Raw genomic sequence first — 24,788 nt, forward strand, 5'->3', positions numbered from 1 at the left:
CTCTCTCTCTCCTCAGCTGCCAGGAAAAAGCAAAAGGTGACTTTATCAACTCCCTTAAGAGGGAATCTATAGAGATGACACTGCTTTTGGCTACTTTGACATGCACCTACACAAAGCAAACTAAAAATTCTTCCCATTTGGCTGCTGTTTGACTTAAGACACACCAAGAAGGTACTATGGAACTGAAGAACCCACCCCCAGAGAGACAGCCCAACAGAAGGATTTGCCCTCTATAAATTTAAGTAAATAAAAGGACTAAAATCTCTTCAAATTAGACATCTGAAGAAAAGAACAGTAGTGCGTACACATATTGGAGTGAACAGCACTTAATTTCATTGCTTGGATTTGTTTATTTGGTTTTTTTAAGAAAATTGCATTGCCAGCAAAATGTAGGATTGAAGAACCATTGGGTTCAATGCACCTTAAAATGGTTCAATTCATCAATCCATAAATAGCATTACTGGCACACATTCTCACTAAGAAGTTATTTTTAAAAAAACTCTTTTTTTTCCTCTGAAAATGGATCTCTTTGCTCAGTAAAACTTTTTAGTTTTAAAATACAAAATACAGCATCATGAAAAATATGACTAGAAGTTTGGATAAATGATCTAGGAACCATGCCTAGTTTCCATGTGACTTTAAAAGGCTCTGGAATTATTTTTTTAACTTTACAAAATTCAGGTACTTCATCTCTCCTTAGAGGATGAAGGCTTTTCTATTAATAAAGACCAATCAATATGCCCATTTATGATTGTAAAGACTGGTCTCTCTGAGGTCCTTGTGATTGCATAGAATAAAAGCTTTTTCTGACTGTGAAACCAACAGCTTAATTATGACTGAAAGAGAAACTGCAATTGGAGTAAGACTTTTTTAATTACCAGCAGTAATGGACACCCACTGTACAGAATTTAAATCCTGGGACTGTTTCCCACAGTCCCCGGGATAAGTGATAGGCGAGTACATGAAAGGGCTTCATCAGTCAACAAGTTATTGTGCAGTCTTGGGGAAAATGGTACTTGTACAGAAAAACGAAAGCACAGATACAACACAGATGTCTGCAGCGTCCCCTGAAAAAAAAGCAAGCAGTGTATTAACCATGTATCACCAGTACCCACCTAACCCAGGGAAAAAAGAAAGGTTGTAGGATAGGACCTTGCAGGAAACATAACCGTTCTGAATACAGCAGAGGAAATGCAAGTAAGACACCATGATAAATAGCACAGGACATGAAAATGCCTTAAAAGCTTGCATAAGAGGACAGGGCTGTCTTTAAAACTCACTGGCACATTAAAACCCAAAGCCACACACTCGCCTGCCATGGACTGTACCCACGTACAAGGCACACACAGCAGTATGAGTCCACCTGGAAGTCCAGCTAAAGTCAGGAATAGCAGTTTTTGCTTTTCCTCACAGCTCATGCTGATGTGTAGCTGGGGAGAAGTACTGAAAAACAAAAGGGGTTTGTTTGGTTGGTGTTTTACATCACTGTGCAATTTGGCAGCTCTTTATCCTCATGGGCACACACTATCAATAGGCTTCACTCCCTGAAAGCTGCCAGCGATTTCTGGGCCTTCATACTCCTTTCCAAACAAACGCTTTATTACAGATAAAGCTGTGCACTGCTTTAGTGTTCCCTTCACATCCGCACCAGGATCACAAAGGGTTTCACAGATGCTAATTTTACCAGGTCTCAGTTCTGCAGGAGGAGAGAGATGCAGCAAGAAATGACCACCAGCCTGAACCCACCTGCACTGTCTCTCCATACAGCTTCCATACAGGTCCATTCTCAGAGAGGCAAAGATGTCAACCTGATCCCACCCTGTGAGCGTCATCACCCAGAGCAGGCTGGACTTATGTGCATGTACTAAAAATTAATATGCCCACACCTGAGAGCTGGACTGAGCACAGCCTGCCCAGTTGTCTCAGATCCCTGTGAACCACGCAAGGAGCCCTCAATTTCCTGCACAGAATGTAAAGACTCATCAAGAGGAGATGCCCATGGAAATCTGGGCATTTGACAGCTCTACTAACCTCACAAGAAATATACAGGAGCCCTGTTTTCTTCCTCCTGGTGCTTACCATACCTCCAAGCTCTTCATTCCACAAACTACTACCCTGTCAGCAAGCCAGGCAGCACCAGATTGGACATACAACACTTCTTTGACTGAACACCATCTGCTTCATGTACCAAAGAACAATTCCACTCACAGCCAGCCAGCACTACTCTCTAGAAGAGCACCAGTGGAAGTGACTCATGCCACTATTAAATAATACTGCTCATGTTCTACTAACAGAAGCACAAGGACCCATTTTTGGTTACAAAAACACTGACAAGGTCCACTGGTTTAATTTTATCCTGAAATGGGAGCATATGGAAAATGGTGCCCTAGGGAATAAAGTTATTCTTCTCAACAGATGTTCTTGTCAAAGGAAACATTTGGAAGGAAAGCAGGTGTGATTGATGAGATGGCTCACAACTGTAAACCTTGGCCCCAACAGCAACACCATTTCCATTTCATTTTGGGCTATATCAAGAAGAAAGGAAAACAATTATATTACTGTAACAGAAAGGGAGGAGGGCAAACACACACTCATTCTGTGTCCTTACAGAAACCATATTGTATGTTAAAATAATGCTTAGTAAAAACAGTAATAATGTAATAATCTTTCCAATAAAGTGTTATTATTTCACAAAAAAACCCTTCAACATAATGATACTACAGTAACAAATTTAGAGCTGATTTACCACAACAACAAACCAGATTAGTTCCTCTTTTGTTATTACTGCTGTCTCTCTTTACCAACCTTAAGTTAATTACCAACAATTTCTTCTAGTCTATTGACTTGGTTTCTTCACTAAATACACACTGAGCCAGGAACAGACCTACCCTCAAGAGATGGTTTTGTGAAAAAGCAAGCATTAACCTCAGTGTTTTAGCGTCAGCCAAAAATGGCGCCCTAACACTTCACTGCTTGTGAGATTTAAGTGCTGCATTTTTCCTCTGCTATGACCAAACCCCACCGTGTAGGCTGTGACACTATTGCCACTAGCTCGACACTTTCAGATTATACTGAACAGAAGGGAGCAAGACACTCAATACAGCATCCTGGGGAAGACTGTGTTCTTACAAACAGTGACCTTGGCAAATGCTCCCAGACACAGCATTTCTAGAAGATAGCAAGATAAGGCTCCTTCATTTGGCAGGATTCTGTATGATGTCCAGGTATCCTTGCAAATTAAGTCATAGAAACACTGGTAGAAAACCTTTTTTCAAGAACCCTGTCATTAATAAAAAAAGGAAAAAGAATCACCACTATTTAAAACAAGATCAGAAAGACAGCAGAAAACATCCACATCTACTGGGAATACCCTACCAGCACTTCCACAGTTGTAAGAATGAAGGTTAATAAAGTAAGGATGACAATATCAGTTCACATATGACCCCATCACTTTGGGCTGGAAGGTGAATCCCAGAGGAATGGCAAGACCCCAAAAGCCAGGGGCAGGCACCGATGATGTCCCCTCCCTTGCTCTGAGGCTTCGGTGTTTCAGCTGACGAGGCTCTGTGACCATCTCTGCAGACTGAGCAAGTCACACACTCTTCCTGTGCAGAGCAGTATTTTGGTTAAAACCAGTCCAGTCCTCCAGTACTGGATAAACTGCTATCAATCAGGCCACATCAGTTTATCTCTGCTCTCAAGTTCAAGGCTCCACTGGCATCAGACATTTGGGTGAGTTTTCTGATTCTGAGCCTCCAGCCACCACCAACAACTCCAACAAAAATCAAACCTATAAACAAAAGTGTAATTGCACAACCTTAGAGGCATCAAGGTTCATCAGCAGAAAAAGAGCCTTTTGTCCTGTTTCTTTTTAAATAGGAAGCACACTCTGGAAAACAGACATCTTTGTGTTACCAGTACATTCAAAACTCAAGGATTCCTGCAGGAGCAAAGTTGACATAACTTCAGGATACTACAGATCCTAAAAAAAAAAAAAAAAAGACAAAACCTCACAATTCAGAAGCAATTATATATTAAAAATTATATTAAAATTATATATAAATTATAAAATAAAATATTTAAAATATAATTATATATATAATTATATATAAAATTATATAATGTAATTATATAAAAATATATTTACAAATTAAAGTGGGGGGATTAATCTTTCTCTTTTCTAAGTTTCCACCTTCACTAGTACAAAGTGTTGGATGAAACCTAAAAATTTTGACAATATGTTCCTGACATTTGAAAAAAGAGACAAGCAGTAGCTCAAGATCTTAGAAGAAAGTGCTGCTTCTTGTGGAAGCCTCTTACAAGAGAACCAAAGTCAAGTGCAGGACATGCCAGATAACAAATCTTGTTCATAAACTTAGCAACCTGCATAGTAAAATTATTATAATTCTTGTCATGTTATTGCTAAAGCAAAGCTATGCTAAACTTTTACTTCTCCTCATTTAGTTTGTTTGAAGTCAGTCCTTCCCAAGCCAACTTCATCCTCTAGCATTCACAGCTCTCTTCCTTATAATGCCTTTTCCCTGCCTTTTCCTTTCTACAGAGTTATTACAGACCTCTTGGCTTGCCAGGCTAACTGAGCTGAGATCCAGCCTTGCTTTATTTAGAAGCAAGGTTCTCCTTTCACTGACTCACTCTGATGGCCCTTCATGATATATTCTTCCATTTTAAAGACAACTGTCAGGGCAGTCCCTGCACCCAGACAAGTCACTGCTGCTCTCGGATGCTTGATTCTTCTGCAGCAGAACAGGGATGATTTTTGTTGACTAGCTGTTATTTGCAGTTATGCACTATAAGCCTTACTCTATCTCAAACCAGTTCAACCCTCTGTTTATGAAATAATTTCAAACAGAATTTGCTAACATCTCAGTTTAAAGATGACATAACTATTCAGTTCAGGCTGGTTCCTTACCAAATGAAACCAAACTTGTATTATCCGTGTGCTGGTTGAAATAACAGTGCTCACAGGACTGGCCATATCAATGTCAGTGCAAACCCTGTGACATTGAGTGTGTGACCAATGCCATTAGAGAGTAAGAGAATTGCAGCAAGTGGATGTGGAAGTCACTAGGAAATATGACATCTGTTCCCTTGCTCCAAGATAGGAGCAATGATCTTTAAACTGTTCCTGACAGATCTGCACACAACTCCAGTGAGCCTGCCTACAGAATATTTGTCAGTGCCTAACTGCTCTTAGTTAGAAAGGTCTCCCTCTTCTCTAACCTGCATATCCTTGGTTTCATTTGAGCCCGTTAATTATTTGCCTGTACATGGTGACCAGGAAGACTCATTCACTCAAGTCCTTTAAGAAAGTGTTTGGGTTGTTTTTCAGATACTAGTCTTCAAATGGACAAACCATCTCTCACTATCAGACATGTATCTGAGATCTCTCTGTGGTGTTGCAACCATGTGCTGGATTCTGAAGGACCAGTCCCATATCTTGCTTGAAGTGAGATGCATGCAGTGGTTTGCACCAGTAGCCTGTGGCCAGTTATCCAAGGGAAGTGCCCAAAATCTTGTACAATAAGGTTGGGGAATATCATCCGAGAGCAGAGTTCATGGTTCACAACTCTCTTACTGATATATATCCCTGCTTTTGGGAAGAGCAGAGCCCCAGCAGGTGTTCAACAGCTTCTTAATTAAAATGAATCTGAAAAGCAGACATTGCAACACACAGCACCAGCCGAGGTTAACGTGAGTGCTCAGACTTTAAGCCATAGGTTTAGTTTACCTGTGGGACTAGGTACACAATACAGCACTAACTCATTTTCTGGAAAACCTTTTGGATCTTGGTGCACTTGCTCTGCCTTAGAACCATGGGACAAGGCACTCCAGTTAGAAGGAAAATCCAGGAAAGGCAACAGGCACTGCAGCATTTGGGATATTAATCTTTCAACAGAAACTGCTTTTTGGAACAGCCTGAAGAAGCTCATACATCCCAATTAGATACATCCCTCCTAAAGCAACACCTCAGAGGAGGTTCTACATCCTCCTCTTCCAGCAACTGCATTCATATCCAAGCCACCTGGGCCAGCCCACTTGTGTATATCTCCTCCCCAGTCCCACTGCTGTATGCATGTGATGCCAGCTGTCCCTGCCCACCACAGCAAGGCAGGTGGCCAGGCAGACACAAAAGGTGCTGCTCAGAGCAGCAGCTGAAGGGCAACACCAATCCTGCATCCCACCTGGAAGGCAAGAGAAAGGACAAGGACTTTCTCCACGACTCACTGCAAATGTAATGCAAAAGGAGAAAGAGCAATTCAGGCAAAATCTTACCCAGAGGGAAGAAATCCTCCAAGCCCCACCTCACACTGAAGACTCAAGCCAGCTCCACTTAGGTGAAAACCAGGAGAGAGGGGGATAAGAAGGCACCCCTGCTCTGACTGCATATTGCTGGCAGCTACTGAACTGTGAGCTTCCTCCTTTCCACAACCATCCATCCCAATACATCCCAACTCCTCCCTCCTCCCCTCCCTCAGTCATCCTGAGTCCCTGAGTAACCCTTCTTGCAAGCATCCATTTAATTCCCTTATCTTCCCTGGAAAAACACTTGGAGTGCCATCCCAATTTTCTGCTGCACTGACATTACTTTATTATTTTACCTCCCAAAAAAAAAAAAAAAAAAAAAAAAAAAAAAAACCAAAAACAAAAAAAACCCCAAAAACCAAAAAACCCAAACCCAAAGAGCCAAGCAGTGCGACATGATTTCCAGCAGTAGCCAAATTCAACCTGACACAAGCTGGGTGTGTGTCAGGTTCCAGGCTACTGCAGAGCCCTAAGGATAACCTGCCCATGAGACACCAGCCGGGCAGAAAGCTCTGGAGTGCCCAACAAGGCAGCGCAGTGCACAGTTCACTCATCTTAAGACCTTGATTAACTTTCCCAAGCTGCATTTTCCCTCTGCTGTGTCCAAACAGTAGTGAATACTATGCAAACATCTGAGACATCTGAGATCAAGCAGACCAATCAGTGTCTGGGACAATCCCAATGCCCCTTGCCCTGTGTGTTGGTGTGGAATGCCAAGCTCACTGTTCTCCACCATTCATAGCTTCACCACAGACAACAGCTCTTGTTGCTCCTCATGCCCACATCGTGTAACTGTGCCTCTGCATGTGGACAGAGCTCTCCGGGACCAGCTTTCACTGCATTTCCCTATGCACATTCACAGCAGAACGTGCATGGGGAAGGAACATTAGGAACTCACTCCTATGACTCATTCTCTTCCTCAATAGCATAGGCAATCAAGCAACAACCTGTGCAAGAACAGCTTGTGCATGGGAAGAAAAGGTCCTAATGGCAGACTGACCTGCAGCCCTGCTTTACAAGAGGCTCTGTTACTATTCCCTGTTTCCAAACAGCTGAAAGTTATTCATGCGACAAGTTATGCAGGTAACAAGCCAGGCAACAAATGAGACAAGAGATGGCCTAAGGTTGTGCTAAGGGAGGGTCAGGTTGAATACTAGGAAAAAAATTCTTCACAGAAATTGTTCAGCCCCAGCACAGGCTGCCCAGGGCAGTGCTGGAGTCACCATCCCTAGAAGTATCCAAGAAATGTGTGGATTTGGCACTTTGGGACACAGTCCAGTAGCATACATGGTGGTGGTGCTGGGGATGGTTGGACTTGATGGTCTTAAGAGATCTTATCCAACCTAATGTGTCTATGATTCTGTTTGCCTGTGCCAGTTAACAGAGCAGGAGGGCAGTGCACACAGGGCCCCCAGGAGCCTCATGGCCATCACCACCACCCACTGATCCCATCACAGCTTATCTCCCATTCCCGAAATACCCACACATGTCTTGCTAAACAGATTTCACAGCAGGTAACCCAACTAATCCTTGCCTTCTTGCTCTGCCCCATGACCCCTACTTGGCCAGACCCCTCTCCCCAAGCTGCTGCCCTACAGATACAGCTTGGTCCCATGGAGATACCCTAGCCCATCTTCACACCAGGCAGAATGGGGAGATGCAGAGGCCACACAGGGAGACATATCTGCAGCCATCTCTGTCCAAGTTGAATTTCTGATGACAAAAAAGATAACTGAATACAGTCCTCAGAAGACAGCTTCAATTTCTCAGCAACAGCTGAGAATTGCTGTCACAATAGAATCTCCTTGACTGTTTTCATATTTTTAACTTCAGACAGATCTTTCATTAACTGCAGAATATTATCTGGTACAACCCAGTTTTACAGTGCACCTTGCATTCATTATAATAAAAGTTTGATTTGATATGTAATAGTTTGTTTAAATTGTTATGTAAAGTGAAGAAAATATTTCCTTACTCAATTTAATTTTCAGGCTCTTGATAAAGAAATTCAGGAATACTTCAGCCTAAAAAGTTATGCAAAACAGATGGAGAGAATATAAACAATCTCTTACAAAAAATAGGTATGCACTTAAATCCAGACAAAAAACTCAGCAGAACTTAACCAACTTAAAATAGGACTTTGAAGAAATTACAGGAATAGGTCTGCTCAGAATAAATAAATATTTTCAGTGGCATTAGTAATTGGAATCCCTTACAATAGGGATACCCATTGCAAAGAACAATTATCTGGAAAAAAAGAAATTAAGTGCAATGAGTTATCCCATACAGCCCAGACAGCTTCTCATTATTTATTAAAATGTTAGAGAAAAAAAACTAAACCGCATTTAAAGGAAGCCGCCATAGGCCCATGTAGGTAAGTTTAGAGGACATCCCATTAAACAGAGAGGAGGATATAACTAATAATTTCCTTATTGTGGCTTTTATATGTTGGCTGCTGTTCCAAGGACACATTAAATACCATGGCTGCTTGGTTGGATATCAAATTAAAAGCTCTGTGATAACCCTTCATTACCAATGGGACATTTTTAGTCGGTTTTTCTTTTTTTAAAAAATCTATTAAGTACACAGTAGGTCCTTCAGAACACTACTCTGAATAAAAATAGTTTCAAATGACACAGAAGAAAATAGGTTAGGAAACAAATATGTCAACAGAGGTCTGGGCTATGATTCAATTGACAAACATCCCAGATGTGCACCCTGCAGGTAAGCAGAGGGAGTCCTTGGTCTTGCTATGACACACCTGGAGCCCTACAAGCACCAAACACAAAGAACATGCACCACAATATTAAGGCATTTCACATGAAAACAACATTTTGCAACTTGACAAACACACACAACAAATTCCTTCTAAAAATCTTGTGGGCTTGGCCTGGAATAGGATTCAGTATTTCCAACTTTCAACTATGCAGGTGATAAAGGTAAAAGACCAGTCCCAATCTGCAGCTTCTGAAAGGAACCAGGAAATACAAGATGAAAAATAGATGCCCTTACCTACTGAACATGAAAAGGAAAAAACTGAACTACACCACGGTAGTTTCTTTTTTGTGCTTAATTCCCATAACCTTTCCTAGAGTGGGAGAAACTCAAGTGAGGGTCAGGGAGTTTTCTCCCCTGAAAACTGAGACAAGGCTGGTTGAAGAGATTTTTCTTATCACACCCCTTTCTTGCTAGACATTTCCATGGGACAAAACCACATTCATTCCCTCTGTAATAATATGCACATGAAAAATATGTTATTAAAAGAGCATTGCAGGCACTGGCCCCCAGCATGCACTCCCAACTGCTGGCTACCAAGACACAGCACAGGCCACATCAGTCCTTCCCACTCTCCCTTAATTATAAATCCAGAAAAATTATCCATCCCCTTTCCATTCTTTCCATAGAAATAATCAGTGAGATTTCTCTGCTGCAGTGCAAAGAACTAGAGCAGTGGGCAGCCTCCCTGGGTATTCCAGTAGCAGTATCACACTATGCCGAGCCTTTCATTTGGAAAAAAAGCTTGGTTTTCATCAAGCCCTAGATTAGAAAGTTCTCAGAGACCACTCAGTTTATGTTAGCACTTTTGAAACAAACAGAATATGATCTACTGCAAATAGCATTCTTTTACCAGAACATGTTTTTTCAGTCTGCAAGGCTAAAATTCAGGTAGAGTACTTTAAAATATTGTCTGTGACATCAGTAAGCTGGATTCCCTTTATAATAGGGATATCCATTTGGTATCCCTATTTTAGTCTACAATATTAAAAATACACAAAATATTTCAGCTCTTGTAGATTATGTTAGTCTATAAGATTAAAAATGTACAAGTTGGAGCTCTAAGAGGTTCTAAGTATCTGTAGTTAAATTCTAGACCTCCCAGGAGAGGATGCTCAGAGGGATTCAGCAAAGGGCTTTTTGCAGCAGGAGACTGGATTAGTCTTGCCATCAGATTCAGCTGATTTTCAAAGTCAACGGTTTCAATATCACAAAAATGATAACAATAAAACATCAAGACATGGATTACCATCCCATACTAAAGCTCAGACATTTTCAAGATGGGAAAAAAACTTTTAAGTAATGAAGTGATTCACTTAAAATATTTTAAAGCTTTATCTTCAGAAGCTTTCAAAATTAGAACTGTCATGAAAAATTTATTGACTGCAATGAAACAAAAGTTTTAGCACAGCCTTCATTGGAGCTGTAATTCCATTTTAAACCCCAAATTTCTTAACTTTCTAGCACCTTAGAGTATGACAGTGAATGTCAGCACAGTCTCACACACAGCACTCAAGGGAGAGCCAGAGCAAAGACACTTCCAGATGTTTGTAAAAGCCTTAGGCAGAACTACCTAACCAGTTTACAGTCTACCTAAATTACTCCAGGCACTTTTAAAAGAAAACACTTGAGCACTCACAAGCTAAAGATTTGGGATTTTTTTTAAAGTCATTCAACCTACCAGAACCACATTACCTATTCCATTATGAATACCATGTACAGCAATTAATTTTCAAAGCCCATATGCCTCAAAACACTTTTAACAAAGAATAATACTCATTGCCATAATCTCATTTACTAGTTCTTAAATTTAGGAGGACACTGACAAATTTAGATTCTTGTATTTATGTCACCAGTCCAAACACTTTATTATGGTAATTATTGTGTGGTCTTTTAAAGTAAAGCTCACATACTACTTAAAGACAAGCCTTAAGCAAAGCCCAAAAATACAAAGGGGAAACACTTGCCATGAGTATGGAAGAAAACAGCAATTCAACAGTGAGACCAAAGTAACCTAAATCAAGTCAAATCACTCCACAGCCATTTCTTTAGGGATTCCATCTCCACTTGCAGCGTTGTTCACAGATTTATCCCACATCAGCTATTAAAAAAGGTGTTACACTAAAAAATGAAGCCAGAGAGCAGCTACAATGTTCCTTAAATCAGCTTCAGGAAGAAAGGTAGAATTACCAGAACATTCTCTGAAAAGCAAAGGAAGCATTTGAGCCTGTATTTTCACCTCCATATCTAAGGTTAAGAAGTCAAGCCCCGGAACCACCAACTCTATCTGTGTTATAAAAATACATGTATTTGCAAACATGCTGATTTTGCACTGAGATTTCCCCTGTGAGAATTACAGCCCGAGTCCAGGCTTACACACTATGGCATGCTCTACACAGCTACAGCATGGCTTCTCATGCCTTCCATCCATTTAAAACAATTGTGTGTTCACTTTGATCGTGCCAGATTCTTAAGACCTGCCACCACCCCAGCATGATCAGTGCATGCAATTATTTTTAAAGCAGGTAAATTTACATGGGAATTTTGGGCAACCTAAGAATAAAACCTTCTGTTCTGAGAATGTAACCACATTTCAAAATATGGCACATCCTTAAAGAAAAGACTAGACAGAATGCTTACTGAAACATGTATAAACCCTGCCTCAGGGGGGTTTAAACTTTGGTACACAAGCATCTTACATTTTTAAGGTTTTTTTTGGTTGTTTGTGTTTTTTTTTTTTTTTTAACTGAACACCTTAAAAACAGGTGATCAGGCTTTTATGACTAATTATTCATCTTAGACCTCTAAGACCAATTAACATTCCAGCATATGTAAGATCTTCCAGTTAAACCAGTCCATCCATTTTTTTCAGTCACACAATTCAACACTTTGCTGCATCACAGACTATAGATTAGTGAAGGATGTATCCTCCAAGAAAAATATATACAAAAACCACTGAGAGTTTGTTATCTTGCATCAACACAACAAACTTATGAAGAGTAAGAATTCTTTTATGGGACAAATTGTTCCCTCTGAGGGTGGGCAGGCCCTGGCACAGGGTGCCCAGAGGAGCTGTGGCTGCCTCTGGATCCCTGGAAGAGTCCAAGGCCAGGCTGGACAGGGCTTGGAGCAGCCTGGGACTGTGGAAGGTGTCCTTGCCATGGCAGGACACTGGATGGGCTTTAAGGCGGCCTCTAAAACAAACCACTGTGTGATCACAGAAGTAAGAAAAGTCACCCATTCTTGTTATTTCTAGTGGTTGTCAAAAACACATTCAAAGGTTGATTTTCAGCCTTTGCTTCTTGAGGAAAATATGTTCCACAATACATTTAGTGAGTAAATAATGGTAGCAACACATGGAAACAAAGCACTTCTCAATTTCTGGTAAACTTGATAGAGCACTATCAGAAATAACCAAACTGTTGAAGCAGCCACAAAGGGAGTTCACATCCTATTAGGCACCAAGGACTCCACTGCCAGAGAATTTCATTAGTTACCATGCTGTCAGAAATCCATTAGGAAATACGTAAATCTTTCAAGGCACAAAAGTCACAGTTCATAAAACATTATACTGTTATCTCTTTTTGCACTCAAAAATTAGCTTTGTGAAAATGTTTTAATGACTACTTTTCTTTATCTAACAGAAATCGTAAATTACAATTTCAATTCTAAAACTCAAGAGATATTGCAATCAAGATAAAGCCTACAAAAATGCAGAATATATAAGCTTTATGGAAGCTTGGTTTTAAAAAAAGCACTTCCAGTATGTGGACTGTACTTGCAGAAGCAGAACTGCAGTACCAAAGCATCAACAAGGCAGGCAGGAAGGTAACAACTATCAGTCACTGCTAAGAATCAGAAACAATTATTGCACCAGAAGTTATAAATTGCCTTTGTATCTTGTCTCACTAGCTGCCACCCTACTTTCCTTTGTTTCTCTGCAAATTCTGATTTCTCTCCCAGGTTCATCAGGATGTTCAGAGACACCAGATGCTGTCCCAGCTGTCACTGACTGATGGTCCCAAGGCTGCACAAAGCAGCGCCCAAGGAATCACCCTGCACAACTGAGAGGCTCTCAGATAAAATAGCATCTCATCAGATTAATCACAGGAGATAATTTCATGCAACTGTTAAGATGACCCTCTAAAGTAAAATAAGGAATGTGAAAAAAGGGTAAGTGTATAAACCCTGTGGCAGTGTAGAAGGTGTTAAGAGCAGAACTGTGTCCTTTTAGCTTTTAGAGGGGTGGCAAAAGACAGGAACAAGAAGGAATGAGAAGGAAAAAAGTAATTTAAAGTGCTTATTAAAAGCCTACTGGAAAGCTTCTGTGAGGTGGCATCCATTTGACTAATAAAGCCTTCCTAACAAGGCAGTGAGGGTGATGAGGCACTGACACAGGTTGCTCATGTTCAAAGCCAGGGTGGATGGAGCTAGGGACAACTTGGTGTAGTGGAAATTGTCCAAAACCCTTGGAAGGGGACTGAAATGAGATGGTCTTTCAGTTCATTTATAACCCAAACCCTTCTGCGATTCTAAAAACGTCAAAAGCAGGCAGGAAGGGGCTGATGAAGTACCCTGTAACCCTTCCCTAAACTGTAACAAATCCAGACCAGCACCAGTCACACCTATCACACCCAGAGAATGCAGGGTTCAGCAGCAATCACTGGAATTAATTTTCAGGGGCCAAGTTTGTAAAGTGTGTATTTTTTTGTGGTCTCCTGCTTAGACAAAGTCAAGGGCCCCAGGCACAGACCTGCCCATTCCAGGCACTCTCCATCAGCAGGTCCATGCTTGGAGATTCCCTCCCAACATGGCTACAACCCCAGTAAGTAAAAGGAAGTCTGGATACTATTTGTGTGGCTAAAATCAAATCCCCAGTCCCCTCCTTGTGGCAGTTGCTTTTGAATACCCAGGCTTCATGATACCAAGTGTCTCATTTCACACTGAAAAGCCTCAAAACACAGCCATGCGGCAAAATGTTCTTTGAAGCCCACAGGTGCATAAGCCTGAGCTTGTTATGTCCTTCTCTCAAACAAAAAGCACACTAAAAGAAGTATATCCATACTTCAGTAAATGAAGCTGTATTTAATGTTTTTGTGTTACTTAAAGAAAGAATTGCTCTTTCTAATAGTTTTGTAGCTTTACTAGTTATAAACTTGTCATTATGGATTCATTCAAGTGAACAGATAGACACACATTTTAATCACACACTTTTTAATCACTCATAGTTTCTCATGGTCAGGGATGTCAGTCTCTCATCAAAGCCTTCAATGTTAGCAGTACCTGTGGAGGGATGTTGTGTACCTACTGCATGGCAGGAGAATGGCTTCTGGCAGAGTGCTCATGAGTGAGGACAGAAATTCAACCAGTCAAGCCCTAAACATAAAAATTATCATTTATTCCAGCAACTTAAAATATTTCACTCCCCTCTTTCAACCAGTTATTTGCTACAGGTTTCTTCTTTCTATACTTTGAAAAGAAGGCTTAATCCTCTTGCTCACAGAGGAATTCAGAGCTGTCCACAGCCTAAAGGAAGCCACAGCATGCCTCCACAGCAAAATCTTGTATCACATCGGAATCTATCCAGTCAGCTTAATTTAACATGAGACTGTAAAAATAAGGCATAAAATTGACCTGAGTCCAAATGAACTCAGCTGAAGGTACTTGGGACTCGGACAGCCAGTCCTCAGCTGCCAGCACACTAAGGGCTCTGTGCCTTTCCTCAAGATAAGGTGCTTGCACCAGCTCCCGCCTCCAGCACACAGCCCAGATGGCTTCAGCCTTGGAACGTGCCCCGCCATGTGTGAGCACAGCTGGGATCCAGAAATTAACTCTTCAGCCATTCCTCAAACTACACACCCATCACATGGAGACAGAGCTGAGTGATGGCAACTACTCTCCTCTGACATGACACCTAGAAGAGGGTAGTGCCCATCTCCCCTCCTATAATGGCCAAACTTAGACTAAAGAACTTATACCATGAGGGGAGATTCACTCCCAGCTCCCCTCACATGTATAAGGCTCATTGGAGCCTTTACCAAGCTGCCTTAAACTACTGCCCCGGCAGCTAAGGAATGAGTGAGGGGCACAGCTCCTGCAATTTCATGCTTTCAAAACAGAAGATTCTGCCATTCTTAGCAATATAAGTGTTATAACTGAGATAAAAGCAAGTCCATTTCATTAGTGTAACACATGCTTTACTATCTACAACTCCCCAAGCACACACTGATATGAAAGAGAAACAAAACAAGTTCAGATGCACACAACCATGCCTGTTTTCCTTAATCAGCAAAGCCTGGAACAAAATGGGCCTATTTTGATAATATCTGGCTCTTGTAAAACTGATTCCAGGGTTTCAGCAGAGTGCAGCACAGGCCTGAGCAAAGAGCTACATCCACTGCAAATTTTGTGATTTCCCCACCGCCACATTCCCAAGCATTCTGTTTGAACAGTAGGATTGATTCTGCTCAGTCAAGCACCACAGCTGCACCAGCTCTGGCCAGCACAATGGGGCACCTGAAATGCTCCTCTAACTGAAGCAATCCAGCATTGGGAAAGGCAATGTGAAAAAGATGCTTACTGTATAAAAATCTGGAATAAACACCACAACTATAATCCTTTGAGCACGCGCTAGTGAGAGAAAGGAACATCCATTTCGGAAGCAGACAGAGGCAGTGCCTGGTCCAGATAGTATTTGTGTGGCTAAAATCAAATCCTACCTCTGTAAAATCAATACTCAGTTCTCAATACATGACGTGACCAACTGTCAACTGTTCTTTTTAATAAAGTTTTATTTTATAGAATATAGAACAAATTTTATTATTCAGCTAAAGAAAAAAACCCTTCATCTGTTTAGTCTGACTGGGTTATAGGCAGTTTAAGCATGTAAGAGGCACTGACACTGCCTTTGGACAAGCCCTGTTAATTCAGGAATACAGAATATCACATTACCATGCTCAGTTCTGAACCACCATTTAGAGACTCATGCTTTGCACAAAAGTTGATGGAAAATACTTGACAGTTCCACAGAACTACATAAATAAACAAAAAATCCCCAAACAAACTATAAGGCAGCCATCATCCATACAGGTTTACTTTCAAATTCTCTGAATTTTGATGAAACAAAAGGCCTTTAAAATAGAGAAAGATTAACTATGTCAGGACTTCAAGAATCTGAAAAATATATTAATTAATAGCTTTAGCAACCAGCTACTATACAGCCTCCCCCAAACAAAACCATTACAAAACAGAACTGGTGTGAACAAAAAAAAAAAAGCTAATTTCCTTTTATGTTTACTTTTTTTTTTTGCAAAACATATGAATCTAATCAATGTCTAAAACTCAAATTAAATTTAGTAAGGTGGTGCTGAGATACATCACAGGATCAAATAGCATTCTAAGAACATTTAATTTTCCTTTAAGAAGGTCAAGAATGAAGATCAGATTGAATTCACATGGCCAAGTTAGAATCGCCCACAGTGTTACTTGACTTTGCCTTCTCCTCTCGGTTTTCCCCAGAGTTCATGAATAAGTGGTTTAGAGACCTCTGCAGTGAACAACTGAGGAACAGATGGTATTAGGTCTTCAGTTACTCCTTCCTCAACAGATTAAACAAGATGGACATTCCGAGAACATGGTCTTTCATTTTGCCCACTACTCCCACTGCACATTTAACCAGTGTATCACACAGCCATATTACTGTAACTAACACCATACAGTAAAATAATTTTCCAGTGTGTATAATTTTCTTTTAATGCATTTTGGAGATTATGGTGAATTGACAGCACAGGTAAGACCATTCAAGACCAAGATGGAGCATCTCCCCTAAAATATCTTTTCCCTCTAGTGCCACTTATGGACAGCATGGGTGCTATCCTAGTGTTGATTTTGATGTGTCTGAAACCAAGGTTGGTCAAGAAGGGCAGTAGATACTCAAGATGAGTACAGGCATGAGTTTACTTATATTTCTTTGAGGGACTAAGAAGAGATATCACCACCCCCTACAACCTGCACATCATAGAAGAGTCACTCCAGAAAGTTTTCAGTGCACATTTTTACCAGCTGATTTGAAACTCAATCCAGGTTTACCAATTGTTACAGACAACCAGCTGGGAAATAAGATGCTTCCTAAGACTTAGAGGGGTTCAGTGACATGTCACAACTTGTATTCACAACACAGTGGATAGGGGAGAACAAGCAGGACTTGTGATCCACTCCATGTCCAAACTCCCATTGTCTTTTACAGGGCATGGGTATTTGCATGTGAATCTCTCAGAAGCTAAGTAGCTAATTATGAATGGGCAAAATTCCCAACAAGCACACTGTTTAGGATAAGCATAAAGCCAGAATGAGATACGGACCTAATTCCATTGGAGGATGATGAAATTTTAATCAGGGATAGAGGAAGTTGCTTGTGGTTTGAAGATCAGTTCATTCCAGAGCAAGGGACCAGCCACACATAAAAGGGGCTCTATTTTGTGGTTTATGTAGAAACTGGGCTTAGAAGGACATACAACTACTCTTGTACTGGTGCAGAGTCCAGGCAGAAGCAGCTGTAGCCAGGCAGTGCTGGAGAAGGTGGCTGTGATCCCTCCTACAGGACGGCTGACCTCTGCTTCCCAGGTGGCAGGAGGCCAGCACAATCAGGGAGCTGCTCCCTCCTTTCAGAGCTACACATGAATAGCAAGGTGCTTGGACTGAAGGTTGTTTCCATTTGACTTTTTAACACCAAAAGGAAAATCATCTGCTGCCCTTCTTGACCAACCTCGGTTTCAGACCCATCAAAATCAACACTGGGATAGCACCCATGCTGTCCACAAGTGTCTCTTGAGGGAAAAGATACATTTCCAAACATAACTTCATATGTATACACTTAAACATGAAGCAAACCAGTTCTGCTTCCACATGACCCTTCTGGATACCCTCCAGCTGCTATCTACAAGCCCCTCCTGCTGCAGCACAGTGAAGATGCCTCTTCCAGTAAGAGTGCCAAATGTCACATATCTTGTGTGACACACCTTTGGCTGCCCTTGCCTTACACCTACGGCCTGTCCAGGCATCACACATCAGCACTTAGTTCATATTTATGCCTTCTGGCGAGCAGACCCAGTCCAGAGCTTAAGGCACACACAAGTAAGTGTCCTGCTGCTACCCATCAACAGCCACATCGTGGCAAATCTAAAAACCAAACTTCTCAATTGTCACTGAACCCACATGCACCACTGCAGTAGGCTCCTGAGGCAGGAGCCTCCTTCCTCAACAATGCTTTAACACCTAACCCTTACAGTGGGTCTTCTACCTTCCAGGAGACATTCTTTCAAACCTATGCAGCATCTCTAGTCCTTCACACTACCAAAATGCATTAACTCCAGTAGCCAGCATCTTTTAGCACATCATTACCATTGCCTCCAAACCCTTAAACCTGTTACACCCTAGCCACAACCTCACTCATGTCAGACTGCATATCAATTGCAAGGATCACCACAGTGACAGCTTGCAACATCAACTTTTTCCACCCCCATCAACTGTGGATATGAGATGACCAAAGGGACCAGAATTATCCTTTACACCTAGCTCTGATTTGAAGTAATTTCTTCTTATGGCATCTGGACCCACACATTTAGCATGAAGAGTTTCACCAGAACTAAGAGTACACAACCAACCTTGAGGCACAATGTGCTCAAAGCAAAAGAAAGGAGTCTTGTGTGATTCACAAGCAGAATGTGAAGCTTGACCCAGCTCTATTTTATTTACTGAATTTGAGAAGCAGTCTATTAATAGTTCACTACCATATCCCTGCCCTGCTTCTCCATGCCAGGGCAACAGCTCTGCTAACAAATACCAGTGATACAGGGAAACGCAAACATTTTCATACTGACACCGTAGAGCACAGCTAAACCAATTGTTTCCATTTAAACAGAAGTCACAGTCACAAGAACTGGAAACAGACAAAATTGGTCTTGAAGTTCACTTAGTGTGAGCAGACTTCAGATATAGTCTCTGTCTCTTCTCCCAGATTTTCTAAATTATTCTGCTCATTTACACTACAAAGTCTATCTGGCCAATAAATTACCAGCACAGATAGTAACTTGCTACTATTTTGATATCAGATGAATGCTGCCAGTCAGCAAGGACACTAACAAAAGCCAAACTACCACACTACGTGAAATCCTGGAGTTACTACCCTTTTCAGGAAAAAAAATCCTGGAATTTTGATACGGGGCATAAGACTGTGATGATCACCAGGCATCTCGCACCTTCCTGCAACAGCAGGATTAGACAACTCAACCTTTCCCCAGCTCTCAATTAAAAAAAATGAAAATTAAATACAATGGTGCTATTCACAGTCCAAGAAAGAACCATGTAGTACAATGAGGCCTCTGCATTTCACAATACCAGGTCTGACTCTTTGCAGAATCCCTATATATTCCCAAAGGGAAACATGATGGGCATTTTGAAACCATTCATCTAACTAAACTGAATATCTGTCTTGCAATCAGCGGAGTGGCAAAGGCTGTATTCCTTATTCATGACCCAACACTTTATTTAGGAGTACAACACTGAAATACTGTTATGCCAAAGCCCCACCACACAGCAATTGTACACCATCAACTAATATTAATTATAGCTGCTGAAAACCTTGGAATGCAAACTCTTCCAAAACTGCAGGGGCACACTAATCTTGCTCCAGCACTTCAGCTTCATGAAGAAACAACAGCCTTATTTTCTAGCTGGAATTCAGCTACAGCTTTCACCATTTCAGACAGGTCTAAAACCCAGATCATTTGGTTAGCGCTCGGGTCCTGCCCTAATCAGAGTTATGACTTCAGTTCTGAACCCTAAAGCCGTCTTTTCAATGAAATAAAGCCATTGAATAAGAATAGCTTGCAAGGCCTTTGTACAGATGGACAAAGACACACAGGCAACAGCACAAGGTTGCTGAAAAACCGCTGAGCCAGGACAGCATTAATGCCTGCATGGAACCTCAACACTGTCCACTTTAATTTCCCAAGTGGAAACAAGTGGAACAAGCACAAGTGCATCTCCACAAGAAAAATACTACAGGTTGCAGCAATTTTTCCACAAAAAGTCTCTGGCCTGGGTTGTGATGGTGTAGCATTCTCTGAGACTGCAGAGTAAGGCATTGTGTCTCCAACAGCATGGTGATATGATGGCTTCCACTCAGTCTCCTGCTACCTATAGGGAACTTCAAATTTGTGCAGAGAAACACAAATCGAAGCAGATCTGACACAGTTCACAGTTAAAAAACCAAAAATAAATAAATAAAAGCAGCCATGAATAATGTGACTTACTTGACAGCACCCTCTGAATGTCTTCCCCAAAATTCCCCAGCTGAACTGAAAGTATTCTACAAGTTAAAGAGACAATACTGCCATTCACACCTTCTCCCATTGCCTCCTCCATGCAAATCCAGTCCAGAGGCACAGGTTTTAATCCTGTAGTCGTTAAAGGCTGTTGTCATTCAATGAGGCTTTCCCAATCCAGACAGAAGTACTGGCTTCCAAAGTCGCATACGAACTCACCTTTACCTTCGGCATCACTCAAAACTGCACACAGTAGAGTTTAAAGAGACCCAGCAGCCCCTGCCTCCAAGGGATTCACACCAAGTTCTCTAAAGCAGCCAAACAATAGTTTTCTTTCCACAATTAGAAGCCTCAAGCAAATCCTGTATCAAATTTAAAATATCTACCAGTAAGATCTGCTTTGGGCTGAAGCATATATAGTGAAAACTAATAGGAATTTAAGTATTATACAGATTTCTTCACACGCAGTCAGTACAAGAATTCCTAAACAAGTGTAATTAAGAATATGAAGGCCATTCACCAGGAAGAAAGCTTTCACACTGCAGTTTTCCCTTCCCAGTCTCCTCCTTAGGTGTACATGATCCAGACTAGCACTTCCAAGCAGTGTTCACCAATACATTTGACAGGCTTTGGTTGTTAAAGCTGCTCCGTTACAGAAAACACGTGGAAAATCCATCTATGTTGATCCCCCTGCTAGAGCACTCTGAGAAAACCTGGCATCATGCTGAATTCTGGGTCTGTGCTACGGCTGTGCAGTGATGGGGCTGGCCTGCGCTGCATGGACTGACAGAAGCAGCATCAGCCTCTCCAAACCTGCCCTCCAGCAGCATCTCAGCCTCTATCCCGCGTGGATTTCGGGCTGCTGAAGTAGAAGACTTACACACTCCGGATTCAATTCCCAGCAAAGCCAGACAAAAGCCCAGGCCTGCCCCCAGCCTTCCTCCAGCAGCTCTCTTTTAAATCCCCTTAACAATCCCCCAGATCCCCTTTCCCCACAAACCACCAGGACCCCCAGGCTGGAGGACATAGGAGTTCAGCCCCTCACCACCAGCCCTCCATACCTCACCTGGCTGCTGTGTGTCCCATTCTGCATCTCTGTCTGATAAAAGCCAGGGAATGCACGACTATGAAGACTGAGAAGTGTTCCCCATAATTCTTATTAAGAAATAACTGTTGCAGTGAATTATGATTATGTTGTGTAATGAAATCATCAGAGAATAAAGATGTAGCTGTACATCCATCCCCAGCTATCCCAGGCAGCCTAGAGTAATTTGCAAACAGATTGGGCAACATTAAAATACAACCAACCAACCAGGAGCTAAGACATACAATAACACATTATTTCCATGTCAGTTTCAAGCACTCTTGTAGGCCATAAAGCTCAGCTATCCAATGGAAGTTTAAAGATCCCAAATTATAATGAAGAGTTAAACCTCCTTTCACCTAAGTTGCAGAGTAACTCCGTCTGAAAATAAAATAATATTAATTCTGTATTAGGTTTTTCTCTTAGCTAGGTCTCATTCCAATGGATGCCAACAAAAGTGAGGCAACAGGCACTATAAGCTTCACTATAAGCAAAAAAAAAAATATAAAAAAAAAAATTAGGTATGTACTACTGTGACTTTTACCAAAAGCTACAAACCCCAAGACAGGGTAACAGCAAAAGATAGCATCTAAAGCTTCATTCTCTTTAGATACTACTGAATGATACTACTTCATTCTGAAGATCTAGAACTTGAATGTAAAAATACGTCTTTTCAAAGGTATTTGTCTTTGACCTTTGTCTCTCAAAGATAAGTCTCTGACCTAACCAAAGTACTGCAAAATGGTGCCTAAAAAAAGGCAAGCACCGGGGTATATTAGGAGGTTTGATTCACCAGGACAGTGACAATTTCATGGCAGGGGAGAGGGAAGGTCGGGGGGAGCAGTTCCTCAGCCTTTCTAAAGCCACAACACAAAAGGAAATTTTCCTCCTGCAAACGCACTCAAATCACTGACGGTCGGTGTCATTTTAACCGGGAGCTGGTGCCCCGAGAAGGGCTGGGGCCGAGCCGAGCATCCCCGCTCCGCCCTTTCCCACGCCGCGGAAGCCACGCGTGACCTTCTCTGCACCAGGCGGGTCCCGTGTGGCCCCCGCGGCGGCAGCGGCGCCGGACCGAGGGGGTTAAAGGTGGGAGGAGTGTACATAAGGTGGTGGATCCGGAGCCAATGGGGATATTGCGCTATAGTTAGACACTGGATTCTAAGCGATGGTGACCATAAAGGCTGCTCAGGGCTGAGCTGCTCTGAATGACACCAGCACGGTGCCTTTAGTCCCCGGCTCATGAGACAGAAAAAAGCACAGTAGGATCAGCTGGGCTTACCTGCAGCTCACACCACGCGACTTCCACCCACGTCTCTGTGTCCAGACCCTTGTAGACCGTTTTGAAGGATCCTCGCCCGAGTTCAATATCAAACTTTAGGAACCTGCCATCCGGCGAGGTGGCAACCGCTTTCATATCAGCCTCCTCCTCGGGCTCCTCTTTCTTAGCCTTGCCCTGGTCCTTGGCAGCATCCTGCGCCTCTCTCCGCTCCGCATCCTTGCCTGGCTCCTTCTGCTCCTCGGCGCCTGCGGCGCTGCCCGCGGCCGGCGTTGCCCGCGGCTCCCTGGAGCACTCAGCCTCCCGGTCCGCCGCCTCCTGCCCCGTCTTCGCCCGCTCCGCGATTATCCTCCTGGTTTTTGGGAGCAGGATGATTCTTCGCTGGTGCTCCGCCTCGGGCAGGTCGAAGGCAGGCTCCTCCTGGTCCGAGTCTACCACGCTCCTCCGCAGGAACCGCTGATGGACCAGCTTGGTGTCCCTGGAACCGGGGCCGCGGGGAGGCGGGCGGGCCCCGGAGGCTGCCGGCGTTGCAGGAGCGTCCGTGTCCGCGGCGGCCCCGCTCCCGCTACCGCCGGGCCCATCCATATTCACGCCAGCCTCCGCGGCCGGGGGAGCGCCGGGCTCGGCAGCCGCTGGAACCCCGCCACGGCCGCCACCTCTGCTGCCCCGCCGAGGTGCCGCTCTAGCATCACCCCCACTTTCCATCCGCGCTGAGGGCTCAGCGCCCGCCGCCGCCCCGGCCCGGGGGAGTCGCCGCGAGCAGCGCCCGCGCCACCACCTCCGCGGGGCAGAGCGCAGTCCTGAGGCGCCGCCACGGCCCGGCCCGGCCCCCGGGCACCTCCCCCGGCCCCGGGGCTCCGACGAGCCGGGCCCCCGGGCCGGGCCGCGGCCGCTCTGACCGGGCTCCCCCTGTCCCCGGTGCCCGGCAGGGGCGCGGCCGAAAGCGCCAGACGACCGGTGCGGCCCCTCACCTGCGGAGGGCCCGCGCACAAAGGCGCGTCGGGGCCGTTACTTACGTGCGGAGCTGGGGGCTGCCGCGCTCAGCGCCATGCGCGGAGGAAGGCGGGCGGCGGAGGAGGCGCGGCTCCGCCGGGCGTGCGCCTGCCCGGGTGCGCGGCGGGGCCGGGGGAGCCGTTGCCGGTGCGGGGCTCCGCGGCTCGGCTCGGCCCGCCCCTGCGCCGCAGCCCGCCCCCGCCGCAGCGCTGGCCCTGCCGCGCCTGCCGCTCCGCACCCGGCGGCTCCGCGCCCCTGACCGCGGACACCCTGCGGCAGCCCCACCACGCCCCCCCCCCACCGCCGCTTTTTTGTCAATGGCAGCGCTCCAGGGCAGCGCCCATTTAGGACACCGGCGCTCGGCGGCCGCCAATGAGGCTGCGGAGGGAGGGCGACCGCCCCCCGTCCTCGGCGCCGGCTCCCCCGCCCCGCCCCGCCGCAGACAATGGGAGGGTCTCGCGCCCCGCCGCTGCCTCGCTCCCCGTCCGGCAGCTTCCGCCCCTCGGCAGGTGCCCCCGCGGGCCTGACAGCATCCTCAGAGAGCATCCCCCGAGAGCGTCCTCCCATGGCATCCTCACGACAGGCGTTCCCCGAGCGTATCCCCTCCAGAGCATCCCGCCGAGAGCATCCACCGAGAGCCTGCCCTCCACGGCACCCCTCCCAAAGCGTTCCCCGAGTGCATCACTCCCAGACAGCTCCCCCAGAGCATCTCCCCGAGCGCTCAGCACCCGCACAGGTGTGGGATGGGTGCAGGGCACGGGCCTCAGCTCTGATTTCTGGATCCAGGAGGTGGCTGTGCCAAGCAGCCGATTATCACGGCTTCAGGCAAAGGGAAGGTGACTTGAAGGGAAACTGGATGCTCTTTGCACACAGCGTCTTTTAGCATTCCTCAAATGCAAAATGTGACCAGGGACCGACTCGCATGTGGCCACTGCAAACACCACATAGCCTACCTATGTACTGCATGGCAGGTCACAACACATGACAAGCCTCGGAACCTTGGGTTATCTTT

At 44.1% G+C, this 24,788-nt stretch overlaps 1 protein-coding gene across 28 annotated transcripts in view; it reads right to left on the reverse strand.

Moving 5' to 3' along the window:
* Positions 1-23,937, reverse strand: part of WNK2 (WNK lysine deficient protein kinase 2) — a 99,001-nt gene extending 75,064 nt beyond the window's left edge. For 5 of the 28 annotated variants that reach the window (XM_085590878.1, XM_085590868.1, XM_085590875.1 and 2 more), the window contains exon 1: positions 22,787-23,578. In XM_085590878.1, coding sequence (XP_085447004.1) covers positions 22,787-23,488 — 702 coding nt within the window. In that variant the 5' untranslated portion in view covers positions 23,489-23,578. Of the gene's footprint in view, positions 1-3,375; positions 3,983-22,786; positions 23,599-23,799 lie in introns of those variants that run through there. The other 23 variants (XM_085590874.1, XM_077786035.2, XM_085590884.1 and 20 more) reach the window with 15 other exon arrangements.
* Positions 23,938-24,788: the final 851 nt, after the last annotated feature.

This window comes from Lonchura striata, chromosome 12 (assembly GCF_050655825.1).
Source record: "Lonchura striata isolate lonStrDom1 chromosome 12, ASM5065582v1, whole genome shotgun sequence".
In the NCBI taxonomy this organism is placed as follows: Eukaryota; Metazoa; Chordata; class Aves; order Passeriformes; family Estrildidae; genus Lonchura; species Lonchura striata.